The sequence below is a fragment of the Oreochromis niloticus genome, linkage group LG10 (assembly GCF_001858045.2).
Source record: "Oreochromis niloticus isolate F11D_XX linkage group LG10, O_niloticus_UMD_NMBU, whole genome shotgun sequence".
Taxonomy (NCBI): Eukaryota; Metazoa; Chordata; class Actinopteri; order Cichliformes; family Cichlidae; genus Oreochromis; species Oreochromis niloticus.
Genome location: NC_031975.2, coordinates 4,112,108 through 4,127,460, shown reverse-complemented (window position 1 = coordinate 4,127,460; position 15,353 = coordinate 4,112,108). Strand labels below are relative to the sequence as shown.

At 38.6% G+C, this 15,353-nt stretch overlaps 1 protein-coding gene across 1 annotated transcript in view; it reads right to left on the bottom strand.

Annotated features, from left to right (window-relative positions):
• Window positions 1-15,353, bottom strand: part of igsf9bb (immunoglobulin superfamily, member 9Bb) — a 146,264-nt gene that overhangs the window by 109,871 nt on the left and 21,040 nt on the right. The window contains 1 exon segment of the mRNA XM_013274190.3: window positions 7,607-7,798. Coding sequence (XP_013129644.1) covers window positions 7,607-7,798 — 192 coding nt within the window.

Sequence of the window (15,353 nt, the reverse complement as noted above, 5' to 3'; positions counted from 1 at the left end):
ACCAACCATGGACAAGCCATGAAAATCAGCTCTGGTGGTGTTTTGCTGCCAGTTGTACAGTAGCATGTACAACTGGCAGTGGATAAAATAGCAAAGAAGGAGGACAACCTCCAAAGTCAACTTCACCCAAGTTCATTGTTAGTATAGCACCCACCTTCAACCAATATCAGAGATCGAGATTTTATTTGACCCCCATTTTTTTTATCTGAGAATATACATATTCTAAAAATTAAAGAGACCTGTGGTGGTAGATTTACTGCTAAAGGACAGTAGTTCATTTATATTGCTGCCATAATAATCTCAACAGGTGACAAGAGGAAGATTTTACTGAGGTCATACAGAAACCAGAGTCATTTGTATTCCTGATTTATTCCAACATACCTTGAAGCATTACTACACACTCAAATGAAGAGTCACTAGAGGATTTTGGTGGCATTTAAAAGAACACTGTGCTCTCTCTGGCCATGTTTTCTATCCACAATCCACTAACTGTTTTCAGTAGCAGTTATGTCATTTTCACACACAGTACTCACTGTGGGTTTCCTCATAAAAGCCATAAATTTCAAGAGACATTCCAGAAAGCTGCAATTAAGCATTTCAAACAGTTTCTTAAAGCCAGAAACAAGTACTACACCTGTGCAAGCTAACATAACAACAAGAGCTAGATAACACAGCAAACAAAGGAAACCTTTGAACCCTTGACCTTTAGAATGGGACTGACCTGGATCATCTATGCTGTGAGGGCATAAGTAGACACATTTTTCTGAAATGTTTCCATTTGTCCGCCTTATAATGAATGGTGCCTCCAAATCAATACAGAGTTTCTCTGCATTCTTTCCCCGCATTGCTTCTCTCTAGCTCTTTGTACTTATGTGATAAAGTTACTAAAAACTACTGCAACTTTAAAAGAAGCAGGCTTTAAATACAGATTGTTCTCAGTGTGCAGTGAAAATGTAGTTATTGAACTTTGTTATAAATGCATTGACTCGTTTAGCGTGGCTAACAATAGCACGAAGACAGCACTATTTTTAAGAGTGTCGCTGACCACAACAACATGTTGTCTACAGCTCACCATTGAGATTCAAATCAATGTTAAATCATCTTATGGGCACATAGTAAATAGAGTAACAGCCTAAACTACACCCACAATAATGCAATGAACATATAAAAAAGGAATGTTTTGAAGGCAGCAAAAGCAGCAGCCAGCAGGACTTTGATTCATTGTAATAATGACAGAGGTCCAGCTGTTCCTCCAATCCTATCTTATTAACTCAATCTATTCCTACTTCTTGTCTCTTTTATCAGCTTCATACAATCACCACATGGCAGTCTATCACAGAGCTCCAGTCATGATGATTGGCATTAACTTTGATAACATTAGAGGACTTGCCTTGGGTCCACATTTTCAACTTGGTATGAGGTCGCTTTTGGTACTGCAAGATCCCTTGTTACCGCTGCAGGTGTAAAAATCAATATTACGTCATATCTGTCCATTAAATGCAAGAATAGAGCCTTCAACGGAAAATCTTTGAGAAAAAAAAACACGATCTTTTTTCTACTGTTATTTCTGTCCAGATCCTCTTGACAATTTGAGAGATTTTACCCCAACTTTCTATCATTTCTATGGTACATGGACACTGAACAAACCTCTGTTTGTTTCTACTATCACCAGACACTCGAACTATATCAGTCAATGTGAGCCTGCCAGGTTGGCCAGGACAACCAGTTCAGTTCTCTCTGTTACCTACATAGAAGACGACGAGAATCTATGGAAGCATTTTAAATACTAAAAAAGGAATGAATTTTAAAAAATGCATAATTTTCTTTTTTTTTAACTCAAGTTACCTTAACTTAAATAAACTGGAATAATGGGCTAACTTGACACTCTTATATTATCCTATATATAGGATATAGATATAGAGGGCGAGAAAGAGAGAGATAATAAACTAATTATTATTTGTGGTTTGTTAAATGATCTTTCAGTTAGCTTATTGATCTTTCATCCATATCTCCATCATCCATATAGAAAGGTTCCCATCTGTACCGGAAACATTCTACAAAACTTTGACCGATGATAGCTCGGGGGTTCGGGGGTTAGCGCTGTACCCTCACAACAAGAAGGTCCTTGATTCAATTCCACCAGCTCAATGAGGTCTTTTTGTATGAAGTTTGCATGTTCGTCCTGTGAATGCATGTGTTCTCTCTGGATACTCTGGCTTCCTCCGACAGTCAAAGACATACTTGCTAGGTTACATCATGATTCTAAATTGGCTTTAGGCATGAATTGTTGTCTGTCTCTATGTGTTAGCTCTGTGACAGACTGGGGATATGCTCAGGGTGTGCTTTGCCTCTTGCCTTGTCTCAGCTTAGATAGGCTCCAGCCCCACGGTTACCCTGATAAGTAGAAGAAAGTGGACAAATGCATGCATGGAAACATTCTCATGGGAAAATGATTTAGAGATCATCCATGAGAAGATTGTAATTTGTAACCACTTCCTTGTATTTCTTTATTGTTCTCTCTACCTAGTTTAATCTGCAATTTCTATTGCATAATTGTCGTTATATGTCCATATATTTAATTCTGAAGATCTACAGGAAAAAACATTCTATCACAGCAATTTTTTCCTTTGTTTTAGTACATAAAAAGAAACTAGTGCAATGCTTGTTTCAGAAGGCAGGACAGAGGGACGTGTAGGAAAGAGTGCCCCTGGGATCAGCTAAATGTATTAACCATTTAGCAACTGTCCCAATCTAAAAAGGGAACAATGTAAGCCTCTGTATGTCTGACGCTTTGGCCATGACATTTAACTACTGTCTAATAACAAACACAATAAGCAATTGATGTCAGCCTACATCATCATCATCAGTAAATCAACTTATCTCAGTGCCAGTCATCTTGCTTCAAACACCTTTATTATGAAGCATATATAATAAAAAATATAGAACCTTTTAGCTGAAATTAATGTTTCGGTTTTTAACTGGACAGTCTATGAACATTTGTTTAACCATGCACAGCACACAAAGTCCCCACATCACTGCCCCCCACACCCCTCCCTAACAACTCAAATCCTCAAGCAGCATTAAAGGCAGGGAAGTTTACATAGCATTTTGTTCTATTTATATTAAAGATGGATGCTAAATCTGTTCAAAGTCCTCCAGTCTGTCACTGAGGATGTATTGAATTCTCTCACTGTTGCTATCCTGATGTTAAAAATTGGAACATCCTTTTTTCCCAGAAGAAAAGAATAAGGTTTTTTGCACAGAGGAGGCCATAGGACAGGAGGTGATGCTCAGAAGAGGATTCAGTCGTATTTGGCTTTTAAAATCTTTGAAATCAAGGAAACTTTTCCCAGTCAAAAGTACTTACATTTGGCACATGTGATGCAGCAATGAAACAGATTTGCCTCTTTATTTATCACATATAGATGATTCTGTTTAACTTCACTTTTAAATAGCCTTTTAAAATGTTGAACTTTAACTTTAATCACATCTTAACATAATCTAACCCCCTTTCTCTTCCCAGCTCTCTTTCTCAGTCTTTCTCAGTCTTTTTGAGACCATCCATATTTATCTGTCTCACTGCTTTTTCTAAATTATGAAGCTATGGCTTTACTGAGTGTCTGACCTTCAGATGTCTATAGAAATCTGGCTTTGGCAAGCTGTTTTTCTCTTGAAGCTGCAGGATGATTGCAAACACACCTTAGTTATACAGGCTCCATCCATCACTGAAGGTTTAAAAGGATTTGTTCATTTCAAAAGTGAAAATAGCACCCAGAGCTTAATCAGTTTGCCTCCAAACCATAAACTACTGATGACTGGGTTGTAACTGTAGTATGATTTTTGAGTCGAATAGGAAACATTGCAATAGAGCCAAGAGAGTGTGATTGCCAATCCTTTCTCTTTGTGTCCAACCAGTTGGTGAACTGTCTTTTCTAGCCAGTAGGAGATACTTGTTAACTTATAACACACAAAGTCTCGTAGAGCCAGCCTTACACTTGTTTTGCACTTACACAGGCGACACTTTTATATCCTTTGAGTTATGTAATTCCAAATAAATGGAAGAATTACAAAATTCAACTAAGATAAATTGGTAAGTTTTGAAAGAGGTATAGCAATTGAGGGAGTCAAATCATTTTAACTGTAATTAATCTACCAATTAAGGAAATTGGGAGTGTTATGTAGAATTCATTCCACTTTGGTCTTGAACCTCTCCAATACTGCACCAGAATTTTAATCTCTGGCTCTCTTCTATAGTGTCTTTTATCCTGCGTTTCTCCCATCAACCCCAATCTGTTGAGGCAGATAGCTGTCCATCCCTGAGCCAGGTTCTGCTGGAGGTTTCTTCCTGTTATTAGTGTGTTTTTCCTTCCCACTGTTGCCAAGTATTTGCTCAGAGGGGGTCATTTGATTGTTAGGGTTTTCTATGTATTACAGTATAAATATATTCAATATATGTTGCTTTGAGGCGATTGCTGTAGTGATTTGTCAACATATAAATAAAAATGAATTGTATTACCGTGACTGTATAACATAATGTCTTAGGTGTACCAAACCTTTTGGCCAAAGGCTTGGATAACAGGGTCGAAAAAGAACAAATGACTGCACAGATGCTTCTACTAAAAGACTTTTTACTGATAGTTTTTTACCGGCCACTTCGGCGCCTTGTCTAGGTAGCATACCCTAAAGCTCCAGTAAAGTTAACTTCATACAAGACACTGTGTCACCTGACGAAGGGAGATATCATACAAGGGTGGAACAATAAATTGGCAGGTAATAACCCCAATGGAGTACTATGTCATGTTCTTTATTATAATCCTCATTTCTGTTTTAATCCTGAGTTTTGTTTTTTTGTTATCTAAATGTTTGTTCCTTTTTCCCCCCTGTGTGTTTCCCCTTTTTATATCCTGTTTCTCTTGTCTGTGTGTGCTTATTCTTGATCTCTCTTTAATTACCCCTTCTGTTTAATTTTGAAGTAGATAGTTAAGGATCTCGCAGTGTTTTTACTTTCATCCTTTGTTCTTTTTCCTGCCTTCATTTTCATGTTAATGAGTTAATTGAGTTCACCTGTGACTTATTATTATACAGCTCCTCCTCAGTCTTTTTCATGACATCTTCGTGCACTGCTTTTTAAAATTTATCAGTACTTATTAAAGTCTTTTTGTTTGACTTTCGTTTGGCAATCTTGGGTATATGTGGGTCACTTTAAGAACTTTACTGCCATTTGGAGTACTGCATATTCCACTTAAATACAGGGTGGCTGTAGCTCAGGAGGTAGAGCAGGTCATCTACTGATCAGAAGGTTAGTGGTTCAATCCCTGGCTCCCCCAGTCTGCATGCCAAGTATCCTTAAGCAAGATGCTCTCCAGTGTATCCATTGGAGTGTGAATGTTAGTTAGTAAGCACTTAAAAGCATAGAAGGAAGTGAATGTAGCATGTTGTATAAAGTGGTTTGCACGCAAGAAGAATATACAGTAGAAGAAGTTTATAATTTGGAAACAAAGTTTCCATTATATGCTCGGTGCATATTCACCATACTTCACGCTTAATTTAAGTAGTAAAATTAAAGAGACATGACAAAGGCTAAAGTATTATCTAGTAAGATGTAGTATTTAGGTGTGTGGGATACATATTTCATCAAATTTCAGAATGTATGATACCCGTCTCATTAGTGTGAATTAGCACACCAAAATGCTTCTGGCTGCTCAGCTAATAAAGGTGATTACACACTTATACAAATCCCCAGTCTTCACTTGTGTATATATTGTTAGTTACTTGCAAATTATGAAAGTTGAACTCCATCTGGATAAAGACAGGACTGGAAAGAAATCAGTAGCTGCATATTCACCTCAGTGTACTATCGTGTTAAAAACAAAACCGTGTGAATTGTTGCTATCTTCAAGACCGTTATTCACATTGATATCCTAATGGGACGCCTTTTTTTTCTTTTTAGAAGAGCTGGTGAGAAGGTTATAAAATGTTACAAATGTATGTCTAACCACAGTTTTCTAAACTCAGCAGTCTGAAAGGTGCTCAGTGATCTAATCAGTTAAGACAAAGTGTATGAGGATACAGGAAGATTACACAAAGCTTCTGTACATTTACTACAATCTTCAAGTCAATCTTACTTTTTTTCCTCCTGCAGCCTGAGACGGGTAGAATAAGGAATGCTATAAAGACCCTTTAACAAGAAACCTTTCACTGTATCTGATGCAGATGTGTCAACTTGTATCTACTATGTTAATTGTTTGTCATTATATTAAACATGTTTTTAATCGATATGACTGTTTTTCACATACATTGTTAGTACTAAATATCAACATGAATTATAGTTTTCAGGTTATTGAACATTGTTGAAGACACTCATGCACGCTCTACTGTGGACACAGGGGGACAAAGGGCTCTGTGGAGTGTAACATACTTGTGGTAACAACTACATGTCTGCACAGGTTGCACAGGTCTGCAACCAAAAAACTGCATCGGATTTTTTGACTGTTTCTTTTAGAGTTTTACTCACGGAAATCGAGAAAAATATTTGTAAAATTCCATCACGTCAGATTTTCTTGCAAAACTCATGTTTTTAGTTTAAGTAAGCGTACAATTTAAACTGAAATCTGGTATCCTATACTTGAGTCAAAAAACCATATCCAAGCGAAAAGAGGAGAGAAGAAAAACAAACAAAACAACAAAACAAAACAAAAAGAGTGAACATGTCGTGTTCACTATATCATGAAGGAATCATTTTTTGTTTCTTTGTTCAATTGTAAGAAAAACTATGCATGGTTAACTGTAATAAAATATTTATTTGTTTCATCACTGTTGTGCTTTTTTAACGTAAACTCCTCATGTTTTGCAAAAAACTGCATGTGATGGAGGTAAAAGGAGATTTTTGGATTCAGCACTCGAGAAAATATAAAAATTTAAATTTAGCATCCGTTAAATTTGGTTAGAAAGTCTGGAGAGTTGTGGTTGAAAAGTTTTAGAAAACTTGCAATAATACAAGTGTTTACTTGACATGTTGCAAAGCTTCATTCTAAATTCACCGTTTTAATGAGTTAATTTCACATTACACAGAAATTTCAATTTGGAATAATCAGGTAGTCTAAATGAAAGAAACCACTGCGATTTTAGCTAACGTCAGCACTAACTGCCTCCTTTCCTAATTAGTTTACACATTGCTCAGATCGAAATGTCAATTTTTTCCTCATGCAGCCTACGTACAACTGTCTGTGTTCTAGAACAAAACACTGAGCTGACTTTATGAGATAACTCTCACCACCACTATCTAAAAAAAGTGGAAATCTATTTATATTTCCCAAAACATTCATGGCTGCCGACTCCTTCTCAGCCTGGAAAACTCCCATTAAATCATATAAGAAATAAATGGATGAATGATTTAAGTCAAACGAAGGGGGAATTATTTCTGCAATGTAATGATCAGAGGAATGAAATCAAACAAAAGCAAGGGAAAATCCCTCTCACCTCTCATTCAACTCATCTCTGTGGCCAAACATCAAACAAATGTAAACCCATTCAGGTGAGTGAAATCCTGGATTTAGCTTGGTGTCAACTTACTGATGTCTCAATTTCACTGTAATCACTATCTTACCAGCATATTCCGGGTCCACATGAGGAGGGTAGAAGCGAAAGTTGATGAAGAAAGGGATAGGCATTCCATACTTGAACCACTCCACCACATAGGGCTGGCCGTTCAAGGGATGGGAAACGTCGCATCCCAGGATGACGTTTTCTCCTGCACGTGCTGTCACAAACTGGGGCTCCTCTCGCACTCCGTGGGCACCTGTGGAAACAGTGTGTACAGGTAAGAATCCAGCTTACACATAGACAGAGTGGAAAGTTCCACTTTCAGTTTTTTACATTGCAGCCAGTGTTCTGCATTAGACCAGATTACAATACATTTAAGTTTCACACATTTCAGCAGAGTTTGCATGTTTTCCCTGTGTCTGCATGGGTACTACGGCCTCCTCCCACAGTCCAAGGAAATGCCCTTAGTGGAGTTGTGTTAACTGGTGCTTCTAAATTGTCCAAAGGTGTGAATGGTTGGCTATCCCTGTGTTAGCTCTGCAACACACTAGTGAACTGTCTAGGGTGTACCCTGCCTTTCTCCTTATTGATAAGTCCCAAGAATTAAATTGGATATTAATATGTCCATGTGGTAGCCGTTGGCATAAAAATCAACAAAGATTTCCACTCTTGTCTCTAAAACAACAGATCAGGCTGTATGTGTTTCAGTTGTTTAGTTATTGTAGCCTTTAGTATATCTTCTTGTTTTTGACTTAATTAAACACTCTTTTGAATCTCTGTCTTTAACTCCTCATACTTGCCCTGTAGCCAAATAAGGAAAAAAAGGTCATGGATATGTTGAGCTTTCTTCATACTACAGGCCCCAGATCATCTATAAAACACAGTCTACCTACAACAATCTAACAGCCCAAAACTTATTCAAGTGTTGCAGCTCAGGCAGCCAGGGCAGTTAGATGCTCAGTAGCTGTCATGGCTCTAGTAGCATCTATTAGATTTTAGTTTTTTTTTATTGCTATTAACACCGTTCCTTGATATAGTTGTTTATAGTAGTATTATTCTTTCCCATATGTTCTGTGCTTAACTCTAGTTTTCTGTTATTTTGACTGTACTGCCTTCCTGTGAATACTGTAAAACAATGGTCCTGTTTGGGTTCTAATACAAGTGTTACTTTTATTTAAAAAAAAAAAAAATGTTGCTCCGCTCCATAATAGGCTAGTGATGATGCGTCTTAACCAGCTCCTTTGACTGATAAAGTTCTCAATCTGCAGGCTATCGTGACATCAGCCAGTTTGAAGTAAACAACAAAGGTGCCTGCTAAGCTCATTCCAGTGGTTTAACAGAAACGCCACAGCAGAGATGGTCGAGATTAGCAAGAAATATAGCAAAAAGCTGTTTAGAAACTGAGTTCCACCCAGGAAGTGAGTGTTTTTGTGTGATAACACAAACCTGGGCTTAGCTAAAAATTCCATCACTCGAGACGCAAAGACTACCGGTGACAAATGCAATACACAACCGAGGCCACTGGGTTGATAACAGCAAGATTAACAGCGCTTTCAGACACATGAATGTGATTTATCTTGTGAGAATCTTTTTCAACTGACAGAATGTGAACAGACATAAACATGAAAGAGGTGATGTGACAGTAATGTCTGTGATGCTCGATAATGCCCGGTCCTTTAAGGTTTTTCTTTAAGAATTCACTCTGTTCACTCAGGACCGAAGTAGTCCGAGTCAGTCTGTGTGTCTGTGGGCTAGGTGCTGAACGCTCACATCGATCCCAGGCTAATTACCATGTAGCTTGGTTTTATGAGCGGAAACCCGGTGTGGTAGCATTTTACCAGTCAATACAGCTAATCAGATGTACTCACTGCTCATTCCTCTGTGGCCAGTAAGGAAGCCAGGCAGGCAAATACAATCTACTGCACACAGATGATAGCCTGCTGCCTGTAGTGCTTCTAATTATTGAAATTAAACAGTGGAAGGCAATGTGAGCACATGGAACCAACAGGATTTTATCTACTACACCTACAAATAATCAAGGGACTCACTAGTGTTAGTATTGTATTCTGTAGAAAGACCTACTACAAATGTGAGTCAGCAAAAACATTTTCAGACACTGATAAAAAAAAAAAACTACAGTCACTGTTATAACCGTGAGCTGAAGAATCAAATGCTGAAATATTTAGAAACTGGTGATTTGGTGAGTGGATATACTGTCTCAACCTAAAGCTCAACCTGGTCCCACACCAGCACTGTGCATTTTTTTGTTAATTTAAAAGTAGTCCAACAAGGGACTACAGTAAAGATCAGATATGGGGAAAAAGACTCTCTATATGTTGTAAATACCAAAGATTACAACTGATTATAACTGTGCTTTATCATATTTACCTGCAACCATCACGAATGTGTTTCATGCAGAGGTGCTAAGTATTTATCATGAAGTCCAAGTAGTGTTAGTGGTAACAAGCAGAGAGCTAGCTGTATTTCCAGGCTAAAAATAAAATAATGAAGAAATAAATATTTCCACAAAGCTGTTCAATGTAGCACAATGTGAAATAATGTGGAAAAGGACATGCTGGAAAAAAGTTTGATCTTCTGTTGCTTTCTTTTGGGGGAGAAAGATGCCACGATGGAAACAGAAGAAGAAAGATGAACGTGTGAATCAGAAGCAGAATGGTACCACATGAGCCCACCTCTCCTTCGACAGTGGTGCCGAGTGCAACAGTAAAGAAAAGGTCGGGACGAACAGCTCGCAAAAAACAAACAGATATTAAAAGGATGCCTTTCTGTTTCAGCCCCAACATCAGACTGAAGACCTCTCTAGTTTGCAGTTACCAATATGTGTGTTTGTTGTACAACACACCAAAACAAATCACATTGCTCTAGTAATTGAATATCCATTCAAGGCCAGCCATAAATTCTCAACAGCGTTAACCCAAATTAACTGTCTTCAGTCAACAGCCTGAGCTTTCAAATGCATATTAAGGCTGGAGGAGGGAAGCACGCAAAGCTTCCACAGTCACCTTGAACTGAGGTCACTACGAAAAGCAATTAATTGTGTAAGTTTAGCACTGAACAGATGATATTTATCATATAATTAGACCTAATCGTTGCTGTCAGACTAATGAAATAAAAAACACAAAGTGAAATGTAAATCAACAAACATGAGGAGAGCTAGGCTTCCCTAAACAGCGTGGGATTTCTCATTGAGTGAATTATTACCAGGATAGGCCTTTCATTTCCCATACAATGCAAAAAATAACACATTCATGTGCTACATACAGAGTATCTTTATACAGCACGACTGAGAGGCAGTCAGTGTGTGTCAGAAGCAGCCTGTGGATTCGTGGTTTGATGTGTGTTCTCATGCTTGCTGGAAGAACTGGCTAATAACTGAGCTAGTGTGATTTTCCTATTGGTGCACCCCACACCTCTGCAACCCCACCCCCATCCCCTCGCTAACACACACACACACATCTGCACACGCACTACCTCTAGCAGTGCTATGTGTTGATTGGCTGCTGGTGACATCATCACAGATAGCACAAAACAGCCCCCTTGGAAGGTATGACTTCACTGTTTATAACTGATGAGACAGAGAAGGAGCAAGAGACAGACAGCGAGTTAAATCCCCACCAACACCATCAGGGTTTAGCTCATTTACAATCAAAGACCCAGGGGAGGATACTGTAGCAAGGTAAAACCACTGAGGTGTGCATACACATGCATACACACAGCTCCAAGAGTGTAGGCAAGGTGGAACAAAAAGGGAGGGTTCAGGGTATTGGGTATTATACTGTTGCCAGGAGGACTGTAACGCTTGAGTACAGTAAGTTGCTTCAAAGCTACAATCAGATTATAAAGTATAGCATTTAATGAAGGGTGACACAACAAGTCAGGAAAGTGCACATTTTATCCTAATCTCAAAGATCTCTGATGTTGACTGATCACTCAAAAAGGTAAACTGTTATTTTATTTCAGTGTGATTAAGAAAAACGTAGGCGGACTTTGATTGGTACACGGAGAGAGGTGGCTGATGTGGAAGGTGGATATAGTGGGAAAGTCAGGCCAGTATTATTGGAGATGGGTTCAAGCGGTTCTACCATAGTGTAGACAGGGAGAGAAATGGAGCAGGTGAATAGAGTGAAAGACAGGATCTTCAGTTTGAAGTTGGAAAATGAAGTTGTGATATAAATGGTAAATGGCCTGTATTTATGGTAAATGGCCTAGTAAAGCGCTTTACTAGTCCCTAAGGACCCCAAAGCACTTTACATATCCAGTCATTCACCCATTCACACACACATTTACACACTGGTGATGGCAAACTACATTGTAGCCACAGCCACCCTGGGGCGCACTGACAGAGGCGAGGCTGCCGGACACTGGCGCCACCGGGCCCTCTGACCACCAGTAGGCAACGGGTGAAGTGTCTTGCCCAAGGACACAACGACCAAGACTGTCCGAGCCGGGGCTCGAACCGGCAACCTTCCGATTACAAGGCGAACTCTCAACTCTTGAGCCACGATCGCCACGATGCTGAATGTTGTCAGTGTATATGCCCCACAGGTTGGACCTTGCTGGAGAGAAGGAGGACACGTGGAGTCAGCTGGATGAAATGATAAAGTGTCTCCTGGGGGAGAGATTTCTGACTGGAAAAGATTTCAGTGAAAGTGTAGGTGAACAGAACCGGGGTGATAACAAGGTTCTGGAAAGGTATGGTGCTAAGAGGAGATATTCAGAAGGCCAGATAGTAGTGGCTTTTCCAAAAAGAAAAAAAAAAGGATTAAATGGCTGTGGTGAACACGTACTTCAAGAAGAGGGAGGCACAAAGGATGACTTATAAGAGTGGAGAAAGTTGCACACACACATTTCATGCTGAAAGAGCAATGATAGGTGACTGCAAGCGAGACTAGGCTGGAAAGGATGTGCAGCAGGTTATACTGATTAAGGATAGTGATAAAAAAGGACTAATGAGTGAAGAGAGCCCATTGAGAAGAAGCACTTTGAGGATCTGGTGAATGCAGAAAATGAGAGTTAGAGGAAGACAGATGGAAAACAGTTAGTGAACCAGTAAGTACAGCAAATTAGGAAGGAGGAAGTGAGGGCAGCTTGAGGAAAGATTTATTGAAGCTAGCAGGCATAGAGTTGTTCCAGCTATCTATGTCAGTTTCTAACTCCAGTATCCAGATGGATGAGTTCTGCAAAACAATAAATGTTTAAAAAAATCACTGCAACTACAGTTTTCATGATGGGACAAACTATCCACAGAGGTCAATACTGTTTTTTGCACCAGGCAGTAAACATGCTTTTTAATGCTGTAAAGTGGGTATTATAATAGAGAAGCCAATGGGAGCTGACTCCGTTTTGGATTTAGCCTCCAGTGGCACCAAGAGGAACTGCAGTTTTTACCTTCATTCTTTTTAGCTCTGGAGGTTGCCCATTTACTACAAACAGAATCCAGTGGAAAATACGAGTTTGTCAGAGCACACTTCCTTCTTCCTATTACTTGCATCACATCCTCAATGTAATTATTTCTAAACTCTTTCTGCAGTTGCAAAGAAAACAAAAAACTAAATGTAACATATGTGTGTTACAGGTGTTCTCTGGTTCCAGTACACAGCAATTTAAAACATTATGACATACAAGTCATATTAGCTTCCAGGTCTGAGACAGCCAAAGGTTAACTGTTTTTACCTGAAGACTATTTAACAGTATGATACACTGTAACACTACAAATAGGTTTATGGCCACACTGTAGTATCTCAGCTGAAACTCTGATGCTACTCAGGCCTCTCAGCTGTTCCCCTTGGTTTGTTCCTGGCACTGCCTCAACAACAGCAACTGCCCACCCTTCCAAGAGTCAACAAAATGTTGTACACAACACAACATAAACTCTTTTTTAGCCACATCCTATTATTCTTGCACCATCTTCCTGAATCTTATTTGAAAGTTGAACTTAGTATACTGTGGTGGTAATAAAATGACAGTCCTGTGAAATGAATGGAAGCATTATTAATCCTGCCAGTCAGCCCATAAGCCCACACTCAGAAACCCTTAATAAACATGAGGCAATTATTTTGAGTACAATGGAACTGAAATATATCAAATCAAAGGTTTATTTATTCAAAGTGCTTGTTATAAACTGGAAATTTAATTTGACCAGATTACATTAAATTTAACCTTTTGCATTGAATTTTGGAACAAATTTTACATGTTGTTAAAATAATTAATTAAGCATTTTGGGCAAAATTTAATGTGGAGCACATATTGTACAACAAAGGATATAATATTCCACCAATGGCTACAACAGAGTTCACTGAATTCGCAGGAATTTAAGCGTGGCACTTCAATAGGATGCCACTGTTGCAACAAGTCAGTTCAAAAAATTTCTTTAGATATTCCACCATCATTCCAAGTGTTATTATTGCAATGTGGATGAACTGAGAAGTAACTCAGTAATGAAATGGCATACCACACAAAGAAGAAGTCGCCAACGCTCTGCGAAAGAGCTTCGGTGCATGAGTTTCCATGGCCGAGAAATGAGTTTGAAGTTGTAAAATGAAGAGGAGATGTTGAATGTCGTCCGTGCATATGGTCCATGGGTTGGATGTCAGTTAGAAGATTCATATTATATGTGTTGGATGGAGTAAAGTACAAACCCATGCACATTTTATTGATCTCTATTATTATTATTGCTATTTGGTGTTAGTGACATTTAAAATAGCATTTACAAGTAGTGTATATTAACTCTTAATATTCTTCCTTAAGCTTTAGATGATTGAGCCCAACAAAAATGTTAAAATTTTAAAACAGTATCAAAATGTCTTCAAAACCCAAAACATGAGAGCAGACAAGAGCTTGACATCAAACACAAAACAATAAAGTTAAGTGTGCACAACCATGTGAACTGCATGTATTTGTTTTGAAAGGAACAGTGAGGAAAATGCAATCTAAAACTGTGTGTTTGAAGAAAAATGCCAATTTAAATAAGGAGGAAAACTGAAATCTGCAATTGAAAAGTCATATCTACAAGCTAAGGGAAAAAGCATAGCTCATTGATGTTTGTCAGCGTGTGCTCCAACCCTCCCATACACAAGGGTGGCTTAAAACACTAATGCTACCAAAGGATGGGAGACTTGACCTAATTCTGGGTCTTGGGCTCTCATCCCTCATCATTTGAATTTAAATATCTTTCCAACATGCATGCAGCAGCGTCTGATTCACCATGAACTGAATGTGTTGCAGCAAGTCTTTATATTGCCTAAAGCTTGACAAGTTTGACTACGACAAGCTTTTAATCCCAAATACATACTGCTTTCAGTCCACGCACACAACCGAAGCCACTGGTTAAAGTGACCACACCTAGCAAAGACAAAGACTTTAGACAAGCCTTTTCGATTATGATGCTCCTTTAAACAAAATATCTGTAAATCCAGTCCACTTTTCCTGGTGCATGTCATGTGTACCCTGGCAAACTCTTTAAAGAAATTTCTATTTAGGTTTATACTGTCACAGAATCACAACATGCTGGAAGCAGTCAAAGAAATAACTGCGGCTCTTTTAACAATTATCCCAACAATTTAACTCCAATGTCTACTGCTTCTTCAGGAGTGCTGATAAATCACCTTAACCTGTCCAGTAAAGCAAGTAAGCTGTTTGACTTACAAACACTGATTCCAAGATCATCAGTTCAAGCTCAACTACAATGTGCGACTACCTAAATGGACAAGTCAAATCCCTTCTGGACAAAGGTTTTATTATCTGATGAGAAAATGACTGTTTGGCAACAATGACAGAAGGTATGTTTGGAG